Source organism: Brassica napus, chromosome C1 (assembly GCF_020379485.1).
Source record: "Brassica napus cultivar Da-Ae chromosome C1, Da-Ae, whole genome shotgun sequence".
Lineage (NCBI taxonomy): Eukaryota > Viridiplantae > Streptophyta > Magnoliopsida > Brassicales > Brassicaceae > Brassica > Brassica napus.
This window is the reverse complement of record NC_063444.1, coordinates 15,915,658-15,935,600: the sequence shown is the minus strand read 5'-3', so window position 1 is coordinate 15,935,600 and position 19,943 is coordinate 15,915,658. Positions and strand designations below refer to the sequence as shown.

General features: G+C 35.8%; 3 protein-coding genes across 3 annotated transcripts; 1 reads left to right on the top strand and 2 right to left on the bottom strand.

Moving 5' to 3' along the window:
- Positions 1-1,175: 1,175 nt before the first annotated feature.
- LOC106376136 (membrane protein of ER body 1) lies at positions 1,176-3,711 on the bottom strand. The gene is made up of 7 exons (XM_013816196.3): positions 3,476-3,711; positions 2,993-3,361; positions 2,578-2,931; positions 2,384-2,500; positions 2,040-2,309; positions 1,886-1,947; positions 1,176-1,806 (listed from the first exon to the last, which is right to left on the bottom strand). The coding sequence occupies exons 1-7, from the start codon at positions 3,630-3,632 to the stop codon at positions 1,354-1,356; spliced, it is 1,782 nt and encodes a 593-aa protein (XP_013671650.1). The 5' UTR covers positions 3,633-3,711; the 3' UTR covers positions 1,176-1,353.
- A 73-nt stretch (positions 3,712-3,784) lies between these two features.
- LOC125579841 lies at positions 3,785-7,178 on the bottom strand. The gene is made up of 9 exons (XM_048743714.1): positions 6,978-7,178; positions 6,126-6,521; positions 6,014-6,058; positions 5,884-5,917; positions 5,734-5,787; positions 5,608-5,649; positions 5,031-5,510; positions 4,699-4,825; positions 3,785-4,283 (listed from the first exon to the last, which is right to left on the bottom strand). Exons 1-9 carry the CDS (start codon positions 7,176-7,178, stop codon positions 4,040-4,042), a joined length of 1,623 nt encoding a protein of 540 aa, XP_048599671.1. The 3' UTR covers positions 3,785-4,039.
- Positions 7,179-11,863: 4,685 nt separating this feature from the next.
- On the top strand, positions 11,864-13,339 carry LOC125579840. Its single transcript, XM_048743713.1, has 2 exons — positions 11,864-12,563; positions 12,609-13,339. The coding sequence occupies exons 1-2, from the start codon at positions 11,864-11,866 to the stop codon at positions 13,337-13,339; spliced, it is 1,431 nt and encodes a 476-aa protein (XP_048599670.1).
- The last annotated feature ends 6,604 nt before the right edge of the window (positions 13,340-19,943 follow it).

Genomic DNA, 19,943 nt, shown 5'->3' with positions numbered 1-19,943 from the left:
TGCATGATTTCTATAAGTTGGTTATAACAAACAAAAAAATGACGCAAAAAGATAGAAATGTTATCACAAAAAAGACGTGGAGACGAGAAGATATTGGAGCAAATCGCCTGATTCCGTAAGTCTTTAACTACTGCACCCTCCGTTTCTAAATAAAAGATGTTTTAAGAAGTGTTTGATATTTCAAAATAAATAATGTTTTCATATATCAATACATTTTTTAACTTTATCAAAAACTGTGTAACCAATAATATTGTGAGTATCTATTGTGATTGGTTAAATAACTTTTAATTTATATTTTAATAATATTTTTAAGATAAAAAATAAGTTTCTTAATAGTTATGTACAATGCTAAAACTCCGTGTATTTTGAAACAAAAGAGTATCAATTATACCCACCTAAAATAACCAAAAAACACACGTTACGAACGTGGTTGACAGCCATGCATAAGGAATGTAAATTGATTTTAATAATAGTATTAGCGATCTCAGTAGATGTGATGATGAACGAGTCATGATTCATGCGAACTTGACCTTTGAGTTCACATGGATTCATCATATCCCTGTGTTTTGATACCCGCCAGATGTTTTTATAGAATCAACAGATTAAGTAGGTGTTGGTTAGACTCTTATTTCGAAAATAAACTGTAGCTTATTCTTATACCCTTTTTCAAAAGGAATCCAACCATTTAAAGTGACAATAAACAACAAAGTATCCAAGTCTTATGTTATGCTTACGTTTGTGACAAACAAAATGTTATGCTTACGATGTTTTCACAGAAGATTCACCGATCAACTATGAAAAGTAAGATTCAAATGGGTTAGATTAATTTTGTTTATGTTTAAATATGATTCTTCGAACAAACCAGTACGTGAATGTGTGAAAAAGAGTTTGCACAGCATGCTTTAGAGCACGATACGGGAACACACTTGGCCCTCCTTGTCTGCAAGTGTGGGAATCCCTTATTAAGATAATTGACTATGAGGTCCATAATTAAGTAACATATAACTAATAACTCCTCTCTTTTATATCATCCCATGACTTCTTTGTAACCTCGAAGTAAGAAATATCACAATGAGGAGATGTATCTAATGTATTTCTCCACCAATATTTGTGTTCCTGCATCCCTATTGTAACCGACCAATTGAATCTATTGTTAAATCTTAACATCTTTCTCGTGCATGTTAAAAGAAGAATCTTAACAAAATCGTTTTCTTTGTTCTAACAAAAAGGTTCTTTGTGTCTCACTGAACACTTTCTACTTTATTTTCGTTTAGTTTTGTAATGAAAACATTCGACACTATAAAAGGAAAGAAAAGGACAATGTAAAGTGACAGACAGAGCAAGAACAAAGTCTCAAACTCGTGGAGTTTCTGTAGATTCATCATAAAACCCGCTTTTCTCAAGCCACTGGTTCACGAAATATCCCATGAACGTAGAGAATCCCGACGCCGTCGTCGCCATTGACGTGTACCTAAACAGAGTCTTGACATACTCGCGTCTCTTCGAGACGTAAGCTTTCGCAACTGAGAGCAAGACGATGCAGAGGAGAGAAGCTGCGTAAACCGCTAAAGTCTTGTACTCTTGTCTCTTTTCGACTCTTCTTCTGAAAGAGAAGCCGTATACAAGTGGTGGGATCAAACCGCATACGACGAAAGAGGAGATTGCTATCAACCTGTGAAACCACCATTTCTCTCTTCTCCCCAGAGCTTCCACGTACCTATCTTCTTCTTCCACATCTGCGTCTGATTCTTTCTGATCATCAGTGTTGGTTCTTGTTTTGGGTTTCTCGTTTATTAGTTCTTGGAGCTGCAAACAAAAATGGCGTTTTTAGTTATTTAAATCCTCTGAAATTAATGTTACGTGACAGACAAGAAAGATCACTTACGCTGTGAACAATCAGAAGAAGACCGCTTGACAAGTTGGCAACTCCCAAGGCCAAAACATTCACTGCAACATAATCAGAAGTCATTAAAAAAGATTTATGCGTTAGTTAATAGTGTTTATGCATGGCTCAAGGAGATGTGATGTGGATCACTTACGAGTTGAAGCACCAGAAGCAGCTGCAGATGTTACGGTGCAAAGGCTTGTGATGGATTGTGTTAGACCTCCATACACAATACTTTTCAAGATTTCAAGTTTATTACCGCCTTTGCCCGGTTCAACACTCTTTGGGATCTCTGGTTGAGTATCTGGTTGAACCCCAGGTTCTGCTTGAGTTTTAGGTGGTGTTTCCTTATTGGCAATTTGCATAGACGGTTGCTCCTGTGGTGGAGGAGGATCTACCAGAACCGGGTGAACTTTTTGCTTGTCTAGCATAATCAAGATTTTTGTTAACAACCAAGCGTCATTAGTATTCATTTCAGAACCGGAATTCAAAACATACCTGTCTTCTTGTCAGAATCTTGACAAGAATCTGCAGCTTGGTCATCTTCAATTTTAGTTTTCTTAATCTGTTCTTCACTAGTAGTATCAGTAGACTTGGAATCAACCTCTTTGTCGCCTGGTATGTTTAAAAAAATTTGTCAGGTCTTGAAAATGATGGATACAAAAGACTTGAGTAGAAAAAAAGTAACTTACCTTTCTCTTTGTGATATATGGGAATGTAACCGGACCTCATTGCCATAGTGACTAGAAGCAACACCGGAAACGCTGGAAGTAACCAAAGTATAGATAATGAAGGCAGCGGCAATGGAGGGATAGAAGGCAGTTCCAGATGTGGTGGTGTAATGAAAGGTGATGACTGCTGAGGGGAAGTGAAAAGGAAAGAAAGAGCAATGATAATACAGAGGAACAACCAAGCAAAAACATCGAGGTACCACTTGGGAAAACTGGGTCTGTCTTTCTCAGTCTTGACATCAATGCTTGGTTCCTCACTATTGGTACCAAGATCATTGTTAGTTGACTTTGAATCAACCTCTATCTTGCCTGAATCTGCCAAGAAACCAAAGTCAATCACACCTGTCCACACCAAAGGCACCAAAAGAAAGGGTACCTTTGTCTTTGATGTGGCCATAAACAGAAAGAAACAGCTTCTGGAGATAAGCAGGGAGCCAGGACAAATTTTTTGTCTTCTTGTCTTCGGATCTTGAACCATTCTTAGTGTCAATAGGTTTATTTGCATTGTCAGATTTTTTTGCGGGTTGAATATCTGATTTCTTCACGAGCTTGACTGTTTTGGTGATGTCTTCACCACAGCAGGGGCAGTAAAAGTAATACTCATGCTGGTTCTTGATCACAATCTCCACATCACTATCCAAGAAATCACGTTCTGTTTGTGAATCTTTGCCTCTTACAGATCTTGAAGCACTCCCAGTGTCAATAGCTTCATGTAACTCGAATCCTATGGGTACCAAACTAGAGTCTAGCATTCGAAAAGAAAAGAAAATAAAACGTGAATGTTTAAGATCAACTACTAATGAACTGTCTAAGAAAATTAAAAAAAAAAATTAACCAAAAGTACAAATAGTTCTTAAACCTTGTTCGTGGCTAAAGTCAACGCTATCTTCATCCTCGCTGCTGTGTGGTGAGTCCGGGGGTAGTTTGGTAAATTCGTCGGTATAGACACCGTCGCCATTGTCATCGTCGACGGTGGAGCTTGGAGAAGGAGTCTGATTCGTGGCGGTGGATTCCATTGGAGATACACAAAGATGAGATTCAGAACCATGTTCATTACTGTTTTATTGTTAGTTTCCTTGTCTGAATATTTTTATTCCACGATGTCCACGTTCTTTATTTTATTCCTAACCAACACGACTAACCAATATTCTGTCTTTTGTTACTTTACCAAAATGACGAAAATGAAATTAATTATTTTTGATAAAGATTGTTTTTTTTTTTGTTAATATATGAAATTTTCTAAAATGAAATTGATTATTATTATAAATTGATAAGATTCGAACCTTTTGCTTACAGAGAAACAAAACTAGTTCGTGTACAAACACACATTAAAGACTTGGGACACAAGGAAACGATAGATAACTCTGTTCTATGGAACAAAGAGACAGATCAGCTAAAGAACGACTTTTCTGTGATCTGTAAATCACCCTTTTAGATAATCAGAGGCAAGCTTATGGAAATCATACTTTGCAAACACATCTCTCGCGTGTTGACTTGCAACGAAAGAAAGCGCAGATCCAGCAATCGCTATTCCAGTGTATGCAGCCACGGTCTTGAGTTTATCCATGCCAAAGGCGTAAGCTTTGGCAAAGGAGAGAGATATGACGCAGACCAGAGATGCGGCGACGAAAATCGCAGCTTCTTGGTAGCGTCCCTTGTCTGTTATTTTGAAAGAGAAGCCGTAGAAGAGGGGAGGGATCACACCGAAGAAGATGAAGGAAATAAAAACAACGAAGCAGTGGAGTATGACTTTGTTTCTTTTTCCCAGCAGTTCCTCGTATGGATCTACTGATACCAGTTCTGGCATATGATCGTTGTTCCAGCTTTGGTATCGTGGTCGTTTAAAGAGTCCATATAGCTGCCAAAATACATAATCTTTCGTAAGTGTAATTTTACTGATAAATGTGTTTAGACACATAAGAAACAAAATGACTTACATTGTGAATGATTATAAAAAGGCCACTGAATAAATTGGCTAGCCCCAAGGCCAGAACGTTGACTGCAAGTAAAAACAGTATTAATTTGAATTCAGAATGTATGAAAAAATTTCAAGTCACTGTTTGTGTGTTCATGTGTACTTACGAGTGGAAGTTCCGGAAGCAGCAGCGGAGGATACAACACCAAAGCTTGTGATGGACTCGATTAGACCTCCGTATACAATACTCTTCAGGATGTCTAGCTTTAGTTGTAAGAGCTTTATACGGATGACCTCTGTAACCGGATGATTAGTATCTGAAGCAAAAAGTGAAAGAGAGAGTCAGAGAGAGATCATAGTATATATATTTTTGATTATATTTTATATTCATCTTTATTTCACTCAGATTTGTGAGAGGACCTTCAGCTTGATCTGTAACATCATCAAGTTCTTGAGGATTTGTGACAGCCCCGGTATCTTGTTGATCATTCTCTCGGACCTCTGCAACATATATATTGATGGCTTTGGTAAATATTTAGGAAAGTTAGGTGACAAAAGAGCAAATGAAAGATAAAGGAATCACCTATCATGGAACGCCAGAGCACAGCCAGAATGGCTAGGAACAACAATAAGATTATGGAAAGGTAATTGCTACTCAAGAAGTTTGTGAGCCAGGAAAACGAGACGTCGCCTCCTTCCCCATTCTCTGGAACATTTTCTCCTGGACCTAGCTGAACATCAGTCTCCTTTGAATTTCCATGCTTACTTGGACGCTGTGGTGGTGGTGATGGTGGTGATGGGCCTGATGGCCGAGAAGGCAGGGTCAGCAGAAGAATGACTGACAGCAATAGCAGAACCAAAACCAATAGGAACCGCTGAGAAGTGGGACTGAGCCTTGGCAAACGGTTTGGCAAAAGTTTCTCTCGTATATTTACTAGCAGTGTAGCCAAAGTATTGTCCCGTTTTGGATCAGATGGGACTATTCATAGAGATCAAGAATCAGTCGGTCAAAACATTTGAGAAATCGAATCGTCTCCATTGTAAATTTGTAAAGCAATATGTACACACATACATACCTTTTGGAGGAAGAGGATTAGGCTGGTTGAGTTTGACTGGCTCTACATATCAAGAAACAATACTTGAGCGCCATCATCATCCAACACATTTGTATTTAATGTGTGTATATATATATATATGCATACCTTTAGGAGAAACAGGAGGTATAGGCTGGTCGGTTTTGAGTCTTTTGACTGGCTCTACAAACCAATAAATGAATAATCAAATACTATAGCACCATCACCATCACCGTCCAACATATATACTATATATTTAATGTGTGTATATATGCATACCTTCAGGAGTAAGAAGCTGGTTGGTTTTGTCTGGCTCTACAAATTATTAAGAAACAGCACTTGAGCACCATCATCATCATCATCATCCAACATTAATATATATATTTAATATATGTGTATATATACATACCTTCAGGTCGATGGATAGGATCAGATTGGATGGTTTTAACTGGATCTACAAATTATCAAGAAACAATACTTGAGAACCATCATCATCGTCATCCAACATGTATATTTAATACGTGTGTATATAAATGCATACCTTGGGTGATGTTATACAACCATGGGATGTAAATGAAAGGGTACTTGAACGAGAAAATGATAACGAATACGAATCTATCTATGTTATAAGGAAAAGTCTCTTGTCCCTTTTTAAAGAGTTTAGCAGTTCCGGTGATGTTGTGAGTGCACTTTGAACAGTAGAGATCATGAGTCTTTGGCATTTTTATCTCCTTCAGCACATCCTCATGACCTTTCTTGTCTTCTACATTGCTCCAACTTCCCTCGTGGTCTTTCTCCAAATGTTTCTCTTTACCCACGTCATTTTCAGTTTCAGATCCATCATCTTTCCTGCTCGTTTCTTGTGTTGTATCGGTTCCTACAACACATTTTAACAAAATTTTGGAGTCAAGAAAATACTAAATTTGATGTTCTTGATTCCGATAATTCAGAAGAATGATATTATATGTATAATAATTTATAGCTTTCTTGTTTCTTCAGGTGTACATATAGACGACACTTGTCTACCAGATTAACGTATCAAATTCGTGAAATATTAAATCTACTACCATGCATGCAAATGCGATATTCAACATTGGGTGAGCTTAGTAACCAATGCATGATTTCTATTCTACACATGCATGGTCACTGTCGACGTAACGTAAGATATGAATTTCAAACAAACATTTTTGTTTCTCTATATAATGTTTTCTAACAACAATTAGCAGCCCAAAATTTTAAATTTCGTAATAAACATACAGAGCCAATATATATAGATCTAAATTATTGAAACAACTTCAGAAATGAATTCAAAATGTTTTTAAACTTAAACCTGATCCCATACCGCACTTAGTTTCTTTGCTATTTTCTGTCACTTGCGGGGGAGAAACATCGGTTTGGTTCGTTACTTCATCCGCCGAGGGGTGATCAACATTTTCATCGCCTGCCGGATTTGAAAGCTGGGTGATGTTAATGAAATCACCCTCATGCTCTTGGGAATTGGTATCGGTTGGGTCCATTTGAAGTCGGTGGTGAGTTGATGATGGCAAAGCAGGAACCAGGGGACACTTATTCATATGCTCACGAGTTGCTTCATATGTCACATAATTATATATTTTTATTTTATTTAGGTGTATTATTTCTCTATCATGTGATTTTTCATAGTCGTATTCTTTAACTTATCGTGAGGTCAAACAAAGACCCACGAATTTAAAACTTATTAATGACCGAGGTTTAGTCTTAAAAATAATGACCAAGGATTGTGGCTAACGAAAAATGTACTCATTCACAAGAAATTTAACATTTCAGAAGATATACATACTTTTATAGTTTATTTTCTTTCGAATTTTGAAGCATTAGAAATGTATATATATACACTATAATTATATGTTAGAAAAATGACTTTTTTCATACTAAATTAGTGAGCTATTAAGGTAATTTATGTTCCGTAAAGAAATTTTTTTTGGTAAAATCAGTAAAGAATTATGATAGTACAGAAACAAAACTAGGATCACTATCCTAGTTTTTTGTTTAAAACAAACTGTCTACGATGATGCACGCTCTCTAGTATTTGCATGCATACTAGATAGACCATGGAAAGAAGGAGAACAAACGAGCTGAGTAGCGAGTATCCGAAGGGTCTATCCGTCTATGCTTTGCATTTGAAGCTCGAGAGTTTGATTTGCACAATGAATTGTATGGGGAGATTTACCGGGGGGAAAATGCATTGCGACACAGGATGTAATTTCTGTTGTTTCTTACGGATCAAATGATTTGTTGAACATGTAGTTTCAGTAGAGAATGAGAAAAGTAGATTTGAAGAACTATTCCCTAATTTTTTCATTTGGTATTTAAACCACACACTATAAGAATATTCAAGCAGATTGCTCCGCTCGCAACATGCTCATACTAGAGATCAAATTTTCTTTCTCTTACGCACTTCTGTGTGTTTTCTAGGTTATTTGTTGTTGACTTGTTCAACATTTAATAGTTGTGTGTTTTAAGGAATAGATGGTCTTTTTGTTTATTATCCCCAATATTAATTGACATCGATCTACCTTAATATTAAATTATTAATTAACCCTAATATTAATTGACCTAAAACTGTTAGAAATTGTCATATTGCAATTTGTTTTCTTCATTGTTTAAGACTTTTTCATTGTTTATGACATGGAAAATATTGTTTACGACTTCTAGTTTATGTTTATGACTTACGGAATATTGGAGTTGATTATTAACATAAAATTTCGAACCTGAGTTTGATCAGGATGCTAAAAAAAAGTAATTGGGATTTTAAGTTTTTCATCTTTGTTTGAGATCAGATTATATAATAGTCTATATTCTTGCCCATACATAATCCTTTTATTATATATGGGTTTTAAAATATCAAAAGCATCAAATCTTGCTTTTCCGATGGTTTGTAAGAGTATTTACGAAATTGCTTTTCCGATGGTTTGTAAAAGTATTTACGAAATGAAACTAAATTAGGACATGTTAAACATTCACTCGCACTCTTCTAAACGAACGACGAGGTCTTTGTTTAATCAAATGACCGTAGGTCATGGTAACTGCATATGCAAATGCTTTAAGATTAGTACAAGACTTGATCAAATACTCCATCGGGTCTCTTATCTTATACTATCGTTTTTTGTTTGTTTCCCAAAGCGTGTTTTGACCCCGCATCTCCGGACACGACAGAACGGCCGTTGTCGTTTTCTAGCTTTGCCAATTCTTTGCTTCCGGAAGCTCCTTTGTGCCTTGTGATTCTGCAAACTCTCCAGGTAGAAAACGGAAAAAAATGAGAAACTAAATTGAGAATACAGTGTGTTGCAAAAAATAAGAATACAAGAAAAAACTATTTAACATAAGGTACCGTTTTAATAGATAACTGTATATAATACAGCAGAAACTTTACAAATTAATAATGCTAGGACTTTGAAATTTTATGAATTTATAAAGTTATTAAATTACAAAAGTTTTCTCATTTAGATTTTCATTTTAAGATATATTTATTCTATTTCTTTTACAAAAAAAAATATTTTTATTCTAAGATAAAAATATATTTGATTTTACTGTATAGACATTAATTGTTATTTTTAAAATTTGACATTTATATCAATTTTATTATATTATTTGGTGTATATAATACATATAGCATAGAATTTAAATGTGATTTTAAATATAATATTATTAAATCTCATCAAAAATATATTAAATCTTACGAAAATGTAAAGATAATTTTATTGTGAATATAAAACAAACAATATAATAATAGATTCTTACTTATATAAAATATATATGCATATAAATTATTAATTTATAATTTTAATGAAACTATATATTTACATAGAATTTTCTAAAAAATTATTATTTTATTATTTTATCGATTTGTGTTAAATTTTGAACCGGTCCGAATTAGAACCGGTAAAATTTATAGCGATTATTAGTTTATCGAATATTAATATATAGATGTTCTATTGTATTAGGAATGTCCAAATACGAAGTGGAAATGATTCGACACTTAAATGTAAAGATATGAGTCTTTCCATTCAATATCAATTTTTATTGAGTAGGACGAAGCACATAATTTCTCAGATTTATAACCATGTCAGTCGATACCGGTACAGCCGATCCAAACGAAATTAAAATTTGGTATTTTGGTTTAAGATGAATAAACCATAACAAAAATTATGATGCTTCAATACTAATATACGTAGCCTTTTTTTTTGAACTACCTCTAATATACATAGGCTATGTTACTTTATACCCATGTTCTAAAATGCAAACGTCTAGCCGGTTCACCGTTCCGATTTTAGTCAAATCGGTTCAATTAATCGGGGATGCAATTAATTATTTAAAAACTTATTAATCGCTTAAAAAGCAAATCAAAACTGATTTTAAACTCGGACCCTATAATAAAACGTATATCAATACATAAAATATTTAAATTTCATACACAAACAAAAATAATTAAGTTTTGTACATGCATTGATCGTGTCTCCTTTAATCAAATGGTAACAAATGTTTATATGGATTTAACGGGTGTTTACGTATCATTTACATCTTAATTAATTGATAAAAAATAATAGTTTTTATAGAAAAAATTATAGATGGGGGCAATGAACCCGGGTTCGGATATTATCTACCCATATTACTTGTACTCAACCAATATGCCAACCAACTAATTTGTTCTAATATCTATTGTATATTTAATATTTTTTTATTTAGATATTTCCATATTCCTATGTATTTTGTCATCATCCAAACAAAACAAGAAAAACATATTCTTATTCCTTGTTATGAATTTTGTTCATATTCCTCTACATCATCTAAATATGTTCATATTCCTTGGTATGAACTTTTAATTATCTAGAATTAGTTCCGCAAAATATATAAATTCTAAGTAATTGTGTTTAATTATTGTTATTATGTTTTATTTTTTTAAAAGAAATTTCAAGATAAAAATTTTTAAAATAAAAAGGAAATTTTGAAACTTAAAAATATAATATGAAAAATAAAAAAAAATCAAAAATATTATTATAAAAAGTTTGAAATTGAAAACACACAATTCAAAATTATTCAAAAAATCAATTTATTATTATTATTATTTAAAATATTTTAATAATTATTTTAGATATTTCTAAATAATTATTTAAATAAATATAGATATATAAATATAAATAATTTTTTAAGTATATATTAAAAATTAAAAAAAATATTTTCTAAATAGTTTTGAATTATATGTTTTCAAATTCAAACTTTTATAATAATTTTTTCGAAAATTGTTTTCTGATTTTTCATATTTTATGTTTAAGTTTCAAAAATGCCTTTTGATTTTTAAAATTTTTATCTTGATTTTTTTTTAAAAAAAAAATAAAACACAATAAAAATAATTAAGTTAATTAAACACAATTATTTATAATTTATATAATTTGTGGAACTAATTCTAGATAATTAAAAAGTTATAACAAGGAATATGCACATTGTGTGGAACTAGGGATTATGTTTTTCCTGTTTTGTTCGGATGATAAACAAAATACGTAGGAAGATCGAATCATCTAAATAAAACATATTACATATACAATAGATCATAAAATGAGAGAACTTTATTTTGAAACGTGATGGCGACGAAGATGGCGATCTAGATCTACGATGATCTCACGGCGTTGGAATCCTGGGATTCGGGGTTTTTATGAGGGTTCGATCTCGCATTCTGTGGTTAATCTTCGATGGCTTGGCTTGGGGAAGTGGTATTTGGGGAAAACTCAACGATTTGGAATCTCCTCGATTTGGATTTTGATTTCGATCCTCTTTAAGACGGAATCAAATCCTTATAGAGGTATCGTCGTTCTTTCTTTTTGTATATTCAATCAGAGATCTAGGGTTAATAGAAAAGGGAATCGCGATGGATTTGATGTGGAATTGATCTGGGAAGTATGGGTTTTGCGATTGAGTTGGTCAAGGGATATTGATTTCAATTACAATTATACAAGATTCTGCAATAATAGGAGAAATCGTGGGAGTGGAATGATGAGGATTTTGGATCAGTATAAAAGGGATATGGGGATGAGTTTTAATACTATCATTTCATTCGAAACTTTCTCTCTTTCTCTAGACAAAGATCAAAGTTTTACTTTTCTTCTTTTGGATATGACGCAGAGTCAGCTTTTGTGTAATGTGGGGGAGGTGAAGAACACTGAAGGCGCTCGCAAGAGGCTGAAGATCTCTGTGCCCCACTTCGACAATTCAGCTTGGCCGATGTATGAATCCTGAGGAACAGGAGATGAAGGCGCTGATCTCGAATATGCCGAAGATCTGGAAATTGGAGGAGAAGGTGGTGGGTACAGACTTGGGTTTCAGGAAGTTTCAGTTTGATTTCCAGAAAGAGGAGGATATGGCAGGGGTTCTCAAGCTCCAGCCGTTTCACTTTGACTACTGGATACTCTCTCTGGCACGCTTGCAACCAAAAAAGTCCTTGCTATACCCGTTTTTGATTACGTTATGGGTGCGTGTGATAGGCGTACCGGAGGAATTTAAAACAGAACCCACTTTCGAGAGCATTGGCAATGCTATTGGAAGGACGGTAGCTGTGGATGTAGTTCAATCCCGAGTTCAAGTAGTGGTTGATGGGTTCAAGGAGCTCTGTTTTGATACGACGGTGGATTTTACAGGCGGGAAATTCTATGACGGCGAGGAAGTTCCAGTGTCGTTGCGATACGAGAAATTATTTGGCTATTGCCAAGTGTGTGGTAGTCTTTGTCATAAGGATGAAGTGTGCCCATTAGATGAGAAGAACAAGAAGAGGAGTCCGGAGAGGAAACGGGAAGGCAGAGATGCAAACGGTTCGTGGTATGAAGGTGGAAAGCATGAGGATAGGGCGAGGAGCTACAAGGGTGTTGTGATAAACGGGAATGTGCAGAATAAGGAGAGAGATGGGCGTGATTACTATGGCAAAGATAAGGGTAAAATGGTGGAGGAAACATAGTTTAAATGGACAAAAGTATTAGAGAAAGGAAACAAGAGGGCATATACCAGTCGAGGACACTATAGGGGAGATGGCGATGCTTCTCGTAATAGACCTGCATGGAGAGAGGATACACGAGGTGAAGTTCAGAATGAACAACCAAGAGAGCAAAAGGAGTACAGAGGGGCACATGAGGAAGCTCGAGAGGAGGGAGAGATTCGGAATGCGGAGGAGCGGGTGGTTACAATGCCATCTCAAAAATTTCAAGAGGAACTGGCCAAAACTCAAGCTGATGGAACAGAAGCAATTTTTGATCCTATAGAGGCGGAACAAGGCTTAGTAACGGTACAAGGCATGATGGAGAATCAATGGGAGTTAGATGATGAGGACGTGATGGACATGGACGAGATCAAGGCGCATCTACTTGAGAACAGAATAGATATGGATGCTGAGGATTTCATGGAGAATTTTTCAGAGGGAGAGGCTGAGGAGGTGATCAAGGAAGGTAATGGCAAGGAGGAAGAAAAAGTGGCGTCTGTGGAAGAGGAGCAAGGTCAGATTGGAGGTGGTGCAGGGAAGAAACAGGGGTTACGTAAGCGCCTGTTCAAACCTGCGTTAAGCACGGTGGGGAGTTCTAAGATGCGGGTTTTCAATGCGCTGGCGTCTCCAAGGAAAAGAGCTGGAGCTAAGACAGGAACAAGGCAAGGAGATACCAGTAAGCAAACAGAGATGAAGGGTCCTTTAAACCCGAAATCTGGACAGCAGAAGCCTTGAGTTTTATGGATAGAGTCCCTCTACAAGAGTGGTTGAGCAAACCGGGTTTGCTTTATGGTCTGTTTAAGGGTTTCGTTTGTTCTTCGGTTTTAATAAGCTTTAGAAGTATTTGGTTTTCATTTGAGTTAAAGAATAAGTTGTGTCTGGTCTTTGTTTTGTTTTCATGCTTTTTGGTTAATCTTTCTCTGGAGAGAAAGCAATGGATTAATAAAAATGCGATGTGTCTTTGGTATTGCGGTTTCTTTGTTTTGTGCTGTATTCGGGTTTGGTATAATGGTGACAGTTCTCTTCAGGAGTATGACTGTTATGTTGATATATTTAGGTACCGGAATATAGTGAGTGGTGGTCTATCTGGTTTCTTTGGTTTACTGATGTTAACTAGAAGTCTCAGGGTACACTGGCTTGGCTCGTATTTGTGGCAGCAGAGAGGTTGGGGTATAGAGGTGACGCAATGGTGGATCATGCTGTGGAGGTGGAATGGTCTCGGAGTAATAAGTCATTCTGTGGTGCTTAATATAGACGAGAAGGCTATTTTAGTTTTTTGGTAGAACTGGTACTTGGGGACTAATGGATTTAGTACTTGGGTTTATAGGGTCTTGGGGTTTAATATTACTCTTTTGTTTATCGTATGGTGTTGTTATATTTTTCAAAAGGGGAATGTAAATTGTTTAAAAAGGTTTCAGTCTGATTCCTGGATATGTGGAAGAGTTATATGTTTATCAGGTGATTGGTTAATTGGACAAGGCATTGTGGGGTTTAATAACCTTACCGTGAGTATGTTACGATATATTCATATCGGTCATGTCTCATTTTGCGATAGAGAGGTTTCGTTGTTCTATGTTTCGAATGAGATTTGGATAGTGGCAAAGATGAAGAAAAAAAGGGTTGGAGTGGTTATGGTTTGTTATGGATTTGTCACAAAGGGTTTCATTACACCCGCTGGTTTCTGGCTCTCCGGAGTAAATAAAAAATAATTTTTTAATGAGAGTTTTAAGTTAGAATTGTCGAGGAATGAGAAATAAATGGACTATAAGTTATTTGAGTGAAATACGGCATAAACATAAACCAGATTTTTTATTTCTCGCAGAAACTAAGCAAGAACCAGATTTTGTTCAAAAATTTCAAGCTCACTTTGGTTATGATAATTTGGTGACAGTTGATCCATTGGGGAGAAGTGGAGGCTTAGCACTTTTTTATAATAACGAGTTTCAGGTGAAGGTATTATATTCTAGCAATCAATGATTGATGTAGAAGCAGAGGCTCTTGGCAAAATGGTTTATCTTACTTTTGTATATGGGGATCCAGTTCAAAAACTACTGGAGCAAGTGTGGGAACGGTTAACTAGGTATGGACTAGCGCGATCTGAACCATGGTTTGTTATTGGAGATCTCAATGAGATTACAGGAAATCATGAAAAAGATGGGGGATCTATCAGGAGTGTAGATTCTTTTGTTCCATTTAATAATATGATAAGAAATAGTGGTTTACTCGAATTCCCGGCCCGGGGGAACAAAATGTCATGGCAAGGGAGAAAAAGAAAAGGAAAAGGGGGTGTGACGGTTAGATGCTGTCTAGATCGCGCCTGAGCAAATGAAAAATGGCACACTTTATTCCCATGCTCTTATACAGAGTATCTTGGAATAGTGGCATCTGATCATCGCCCAGTGGTGGCATATCTTGAGGATAAAGTCACCAGGAGGAAAGGACAATTTCGGTTTGATAAGAGGTGGATTGGACAGACAGGCCTCATGGAATCAATTACATCAGGTTGGATAGATCATAATGAAGGAGGTAACTCGAATCCTATGGGTACCAAACTAGAGTCTAGCATTCGAAAAGAAAAGAAAATAAAACGTGAATGTTTAAGATCAACTACTAATGAACTGTCTAAGAAAATTAAAAAAAAAAAATTAACCAAAAGTACAAATAGTTCTTAAACCTTGTTCGTGGCTAAAGTCAACGCTATCTTCATCCTCGCTGCTGTGTGGTGAGTCCGGGGGTAGTTTGGTAAATTCGTCGGTATAGACACCGTCGCCATTGTCATCGTCGACGGTGGAGCTTGGAGAAGGAGTCTGATTCGTGGCGGTGGATTCCATTGGAGATACACAAAGATGAGATTCAGAACCATGTTCATTACTGTTTTATTGTTAGTTTCCTTGTCTGAATATTTTTATTCCACGATGTCCACGTTCTTTATTTTATTCCTAACCAACACGACTAACCAATATTCTGTCTTTTGTTACTTTACCAAAATGACGAAAATGAAATTAATTATTTTTGATAAAGATTGTTTTTTTTTTTGTTAATATATGAAATTTTCTAAAATGAAATTGATTATTATTATAAATTGATAAGATTCGAACCTTTTGCTTACAGAGAAACAAAACTAGTTCGTGTACAAACACACATTAAAGACTTGGGACACAAGGAAACGATAGATAACTCTGTTCTATGGAACAAAGAGACAGATCAGCTAAAGAACGACTTTTCTGTGATCTGTAAATCACCCTTTTAGATAATCAGAGGCAAGCTTATGGAAATCATACTTTGCAAACACATCTCTCGCGTGTTGACTTGCAACGAAAGAAAGCGCAGATCCAGCAATCGCTATTCCAGTGTATGCAGCCACGGTCTTGAGTTTATCCATGCCAAAGGCGTAAGCTTTGGCAAAGGAGAGAGATATGACGCAGACCAGAGATGCGGCGACGAAAATCGCAGCTTCTTGGTAGCGTCCCTTGTCTGTTATTTTGAAAGAGAAGCCGTAGAAGAGGGGAGGGATCACACCGAAGAAGATGAAGGAAATAAAAACAACGAAGCAGTGGAGTATGACTTTGTTTCTTTTTCCCAGCAGTTCCTCGTATGGATCTACTGATACCAGTTCTGGCATATGATCGTTGTTCCAGCTTTGGTATCGTGGTCGTTTAAAGAGTCCATATAGCTGCCAAAATACATAATCTTTCGTAAGTGTAATTTTACTGATAAATGTGTTTAGACACATAAGAAACAAAATGACTTACATTGTGAATGATTATAAAAAGGCCACTGAATAAATTGGCTAGCCCCAAGGCCAGAACGTTGACTGCAAGTAAAAACAGTATTAATTTGAATTCAGAATGTATGAAAAAATTTCAAGTCACTGTTTGTGTGTTCATGTGTACTTACGAGTGGAAGTTCCGGAAGCAGCAGCGGAGGATACAACACCAAAGCTTGTGATGGACTCGATTAGACCTCCGTATACAATACTCTTCAGGATGTCTAGCTTTAGTTGTAAGAGCTTTATACGGATGACCTCTGTAACCGGATGATTAGTATCTGAAGCAAAAAGTGAAAGAGAGAGTCAGAGAGAGATCATAGTATATATATTTTTGATTATATTTTATATTCATCTTTATTTCACTCAGATTTGTGAGAGGACCTTCAGCTTGATCTGTAACATCATCAAGTTCTTGAGGATTTGTGACAGCCCCGGTATCTTGTTGATCATTCTCTCGGACCTCTGCAACATATATATTGATGGCTTTGGTAAATATTTAGGAAAGTTAGGTGACAAAAGAGCAAATGAAAGATAAAGGAATCACCTATCATGGAACGCCAGAGCACAGCCAGAATGGCTAGGAACAACAATAAGATTATGGAAAGGTAATTGCTACTCAAGAAGTTTGTGAGCCAGGAAAACGAGACGTCGCCTCCTTCCCCATTCTCTGGAACATTTTCTCCTGGACCTAGCTGAACATCAGTCTCCTTTGAATTTCCATGCTTACTTGGACGCTGTGGTGGTGGTGATGGTGGTGATGGGCCTGATGGCCGAGAAGGCAGGGTCAGCAGAAGAATGACTGACAGCAATAGCAGAACCAAAACCAATAGGAACCGCTGAGAAGTGGGACTGAGCCTTGGCAAACGGTTTGGCAAAAGTTTCTCTCGTATATTTACTAGCAGTGTAGCCAAAGTATTGTCCCGTTTTGGATCAGATGGGACTATTCATAGAGATCAAGAATCAGTCGGTCAAAACATTTGAGAAATCGAATCGTCTCCATTGTAAATTTGTAAAGCAATATGTACACACATACATACCTTTTGGAGGAAGAGGATTAGGCTGGTTGAGTTTGACTGGCTCTACATATCAAGAAACAATACTTGAGCGCCATCATCATCCAACACATTTGTATTTAATGTGTGTATATATATATATATGCATACCTTTAGGAGAAACAGGAGGTATAGGCTGGTCGGTTTTGAGTCTTTTGACTGGCTCTACAAACCAATAAATGAATAATCAAATACTATAGCACCATCACCATCACCGTCCAACATATATACTATATATTTAATGTGTGTATATATGCATACCTTCAGGAGTAAGAAGCTGGTTGGTTTTGTCTGGCTCTACAAATTATTAAGAAACAGCACTTGAGCACCATCATCATCATCATCATCCAACATTAATATATATATTTAATATATGTGTGTATATATACATACCTTCAGGTCGATGGATAGGATCAGATTGGATGGTTTTAACTGGATCTACAAATTATCAAGAAACAATACTTGAGAACCATCATCATCGTCATCCAACATGTATATTTAATACGTGTGTATATAAATGCATACCTTGGGTGATGTTATACAACCATGGGATGTAAATGAAAGGGTACTTGAACGAGAAAATGATAACGAATACGAATCTATCTATGTTATAAGGAAAAGTCTCTTGTCCCTTTTTAAAGAGTTTAGCAGTTCCGGTGATGTTGTGAGTGCAGTTTGAACAGTAGAGATCATGAGTCTTTGGCATTTTTATCTCCTTCAGCACATCCTCATGACCTTTCTTGTCTTCTACATTGCTCCAACTTCCCTCGTGGTCTTTCTCCAAATGTTTCTCTTTACCCACGTCATTTTCAGTTTCAGATCCATCATCTTTCCTGCTCGTTTCTTGTGTTGTATCGGTTCCTACAACACATTTTAACAAAATTTTGGAGTCAAGAAAATACTAAATTTGATGTTCTTGATTCCGATAATTCAGAAGAATGATATTATATGTATAATAATTTATAGCTTTCTTGTTTCTTCAGGTGTACATATAGACGACACTTGTCTACCAGATTAACGTATCAAATTCGTGAAATATTAAATCTACTACCATGCATGCAAATGCGATATTCAACATTGGGTGAGCTTAGTAACCAATGCATGATTTCTATTCTACACATGCATGGTCACTGTCGACGTAACGTAAGATATGAATTTCAAACAAACATTTTTGTTTCTCTATATAATGTTTTCTAACAACAATTAGCAGCCCAAAATTTTAAATTTCGTAATAAACATACAGAGCCAATATATATAGATCTAAATTATTGAAACAACTTCAGAAATGAATTCAAAATGTTTTTAAACTTAAACCTGATCCCATACCGCACTTAGTTTCTTTGCTATTTTCTGTCACTTGCGGGGGAGAAACATCGGTTTGGTTCGTTACTTCATCCGCCGAGGGGTGATCAACATTTTCATCGCCTGCCGGATTTGAAAGCTGGGTGATGTTAATGAAATCACCCTCATGCTCTTGGGAATTGGTATCGGTTGGGTCCATTTGAAGTCGGTGGTGAGTTGATGATGGCAAAGCAGGAACCAGGGGACACTTATTCATATGCTCACGAGTTGCTTCATATGTCACATAATTATATATTTTTATTTTATTTAGGTGTATTATTTCTCTATCATGTGATTTTTCATAGTCGTATTCTTTAACTTATCGTGAGGTCAAACAAAGACCCACGAATTTAAAACTTATTAATGACCGAGGTTTAGTCTTAAAAATAATGACCAAGGATTGTGGCTAACGAAAAATGTACTCATTCACAAGAAATTTAACATTTCAGAAGATATACATACTTTTATAGTTTATTTTCTTTCGAATTTTGAAGCATTAGAAATGTATATATATACACTATAATTATATGTTAGAAAAATGACTTTTTTCATACTAAATTAGTGAGCTATTAAGGTAATTTATGTTCCGTAAAGAAATTTTTTTTGGTAAAATCAGTAAAGAATTATGATAGTACAGAAACAAAACTAGGATCACTATCCTAGTTTTTTGTTTAAAACAAACTGTCTACGATGATGCACGCTCTCTAGTATTTGCATGCATACTAGATAGACCATGGAAAGAAGGAGAACAAACGAGCTGAGTAGCGAGTATCCGAAGGGTCTATCCGTCTATGCTTTGCATTTGAAGCTCGAGAGTTTGATTTGCACAATGAATTGTATGGGGAGATTTACCGGGGGGAAAATGCATTGCGACACAGGATGTAATTTCTGTTGTTTCTTACGGATCAAATGATTTGTTGAACATGTAGTTTCAGTAGAGAATGAGAAAAGTAGATTTGAAGAACTATTCCCTAATTTTTTCATTTGGTATTTAAACCACACACTATAAGAATATTCAAGCAGATTGCTCCGCTCGCAACATGCTCATACTAGAGATCAAATTTTCTTTCTCTTACGCACTTCTGTGTGTTTTCTAGGTTATTTGTTGTTGACTTGTTCAACATTTAATAGTTGTGTGTTTTAAGGAATAGATGGTCTTTTTGTTTATTATCCCCAA

Bases quoted from the DNA above. Each gene is read 5' to 3' on its own strand.
- LOC106376136 (XM_013816196.3), bottom strand. From the start codon at position 3,632: ATGGAATCCACCGCCACGAATCAGACTCCTTCTCCAAGCTCCACCGTC. The intron at 2,932-2,992 runs GTACCCTTTCTT...GTTTCTTGGCAG, and splicing joins TGGCCACATCAAAGACAAAG to ATTCAGGCAAGATAGAGGTT. The intron at 1,807-1,885 runs GTAAGTGATCTT...TTTTGTTTGCAG, and splicing joins TTCTTCTGATTGTTCACAGC to CTCCAAGAACTAATAAACGA.
- LOC125579841 (XM_048743714.1), bottom strand. From the start codon at position 7,178: ATGAATAAGTGTCCCCTGGTTCCTGCTTTGCCATCATCAACTCACCAC. The intron at 6,059-6,125 runs GTATTAAATATA...GATAATTTGTAG, and splicing joins GTATGCATTTATATACACAC to ATCCAGTTAAAACCATCCAA. The intron at 4,284-4,698 runs GTAAGTACACAT...CTTCTCTTTCAA, and splicing joins TGCTTCCGGAACTTCCACTC to AATAACAGACAAGGGACGCT.
- LOC125579840 (XM_048743713.1), top strand. From the start codon at position 11,864: ATGAATCCTGAGGAACAGGAGATGAAGGCGCTGATCTCGAATATGCCG. The intron at 12,564-12,608 runs GTAAAATGGTGG...CAAAAGTATTAG, and splicing joins TTACTATGGCAAAGATAAGG to AGAAAGGAAACAAGAGGGCA.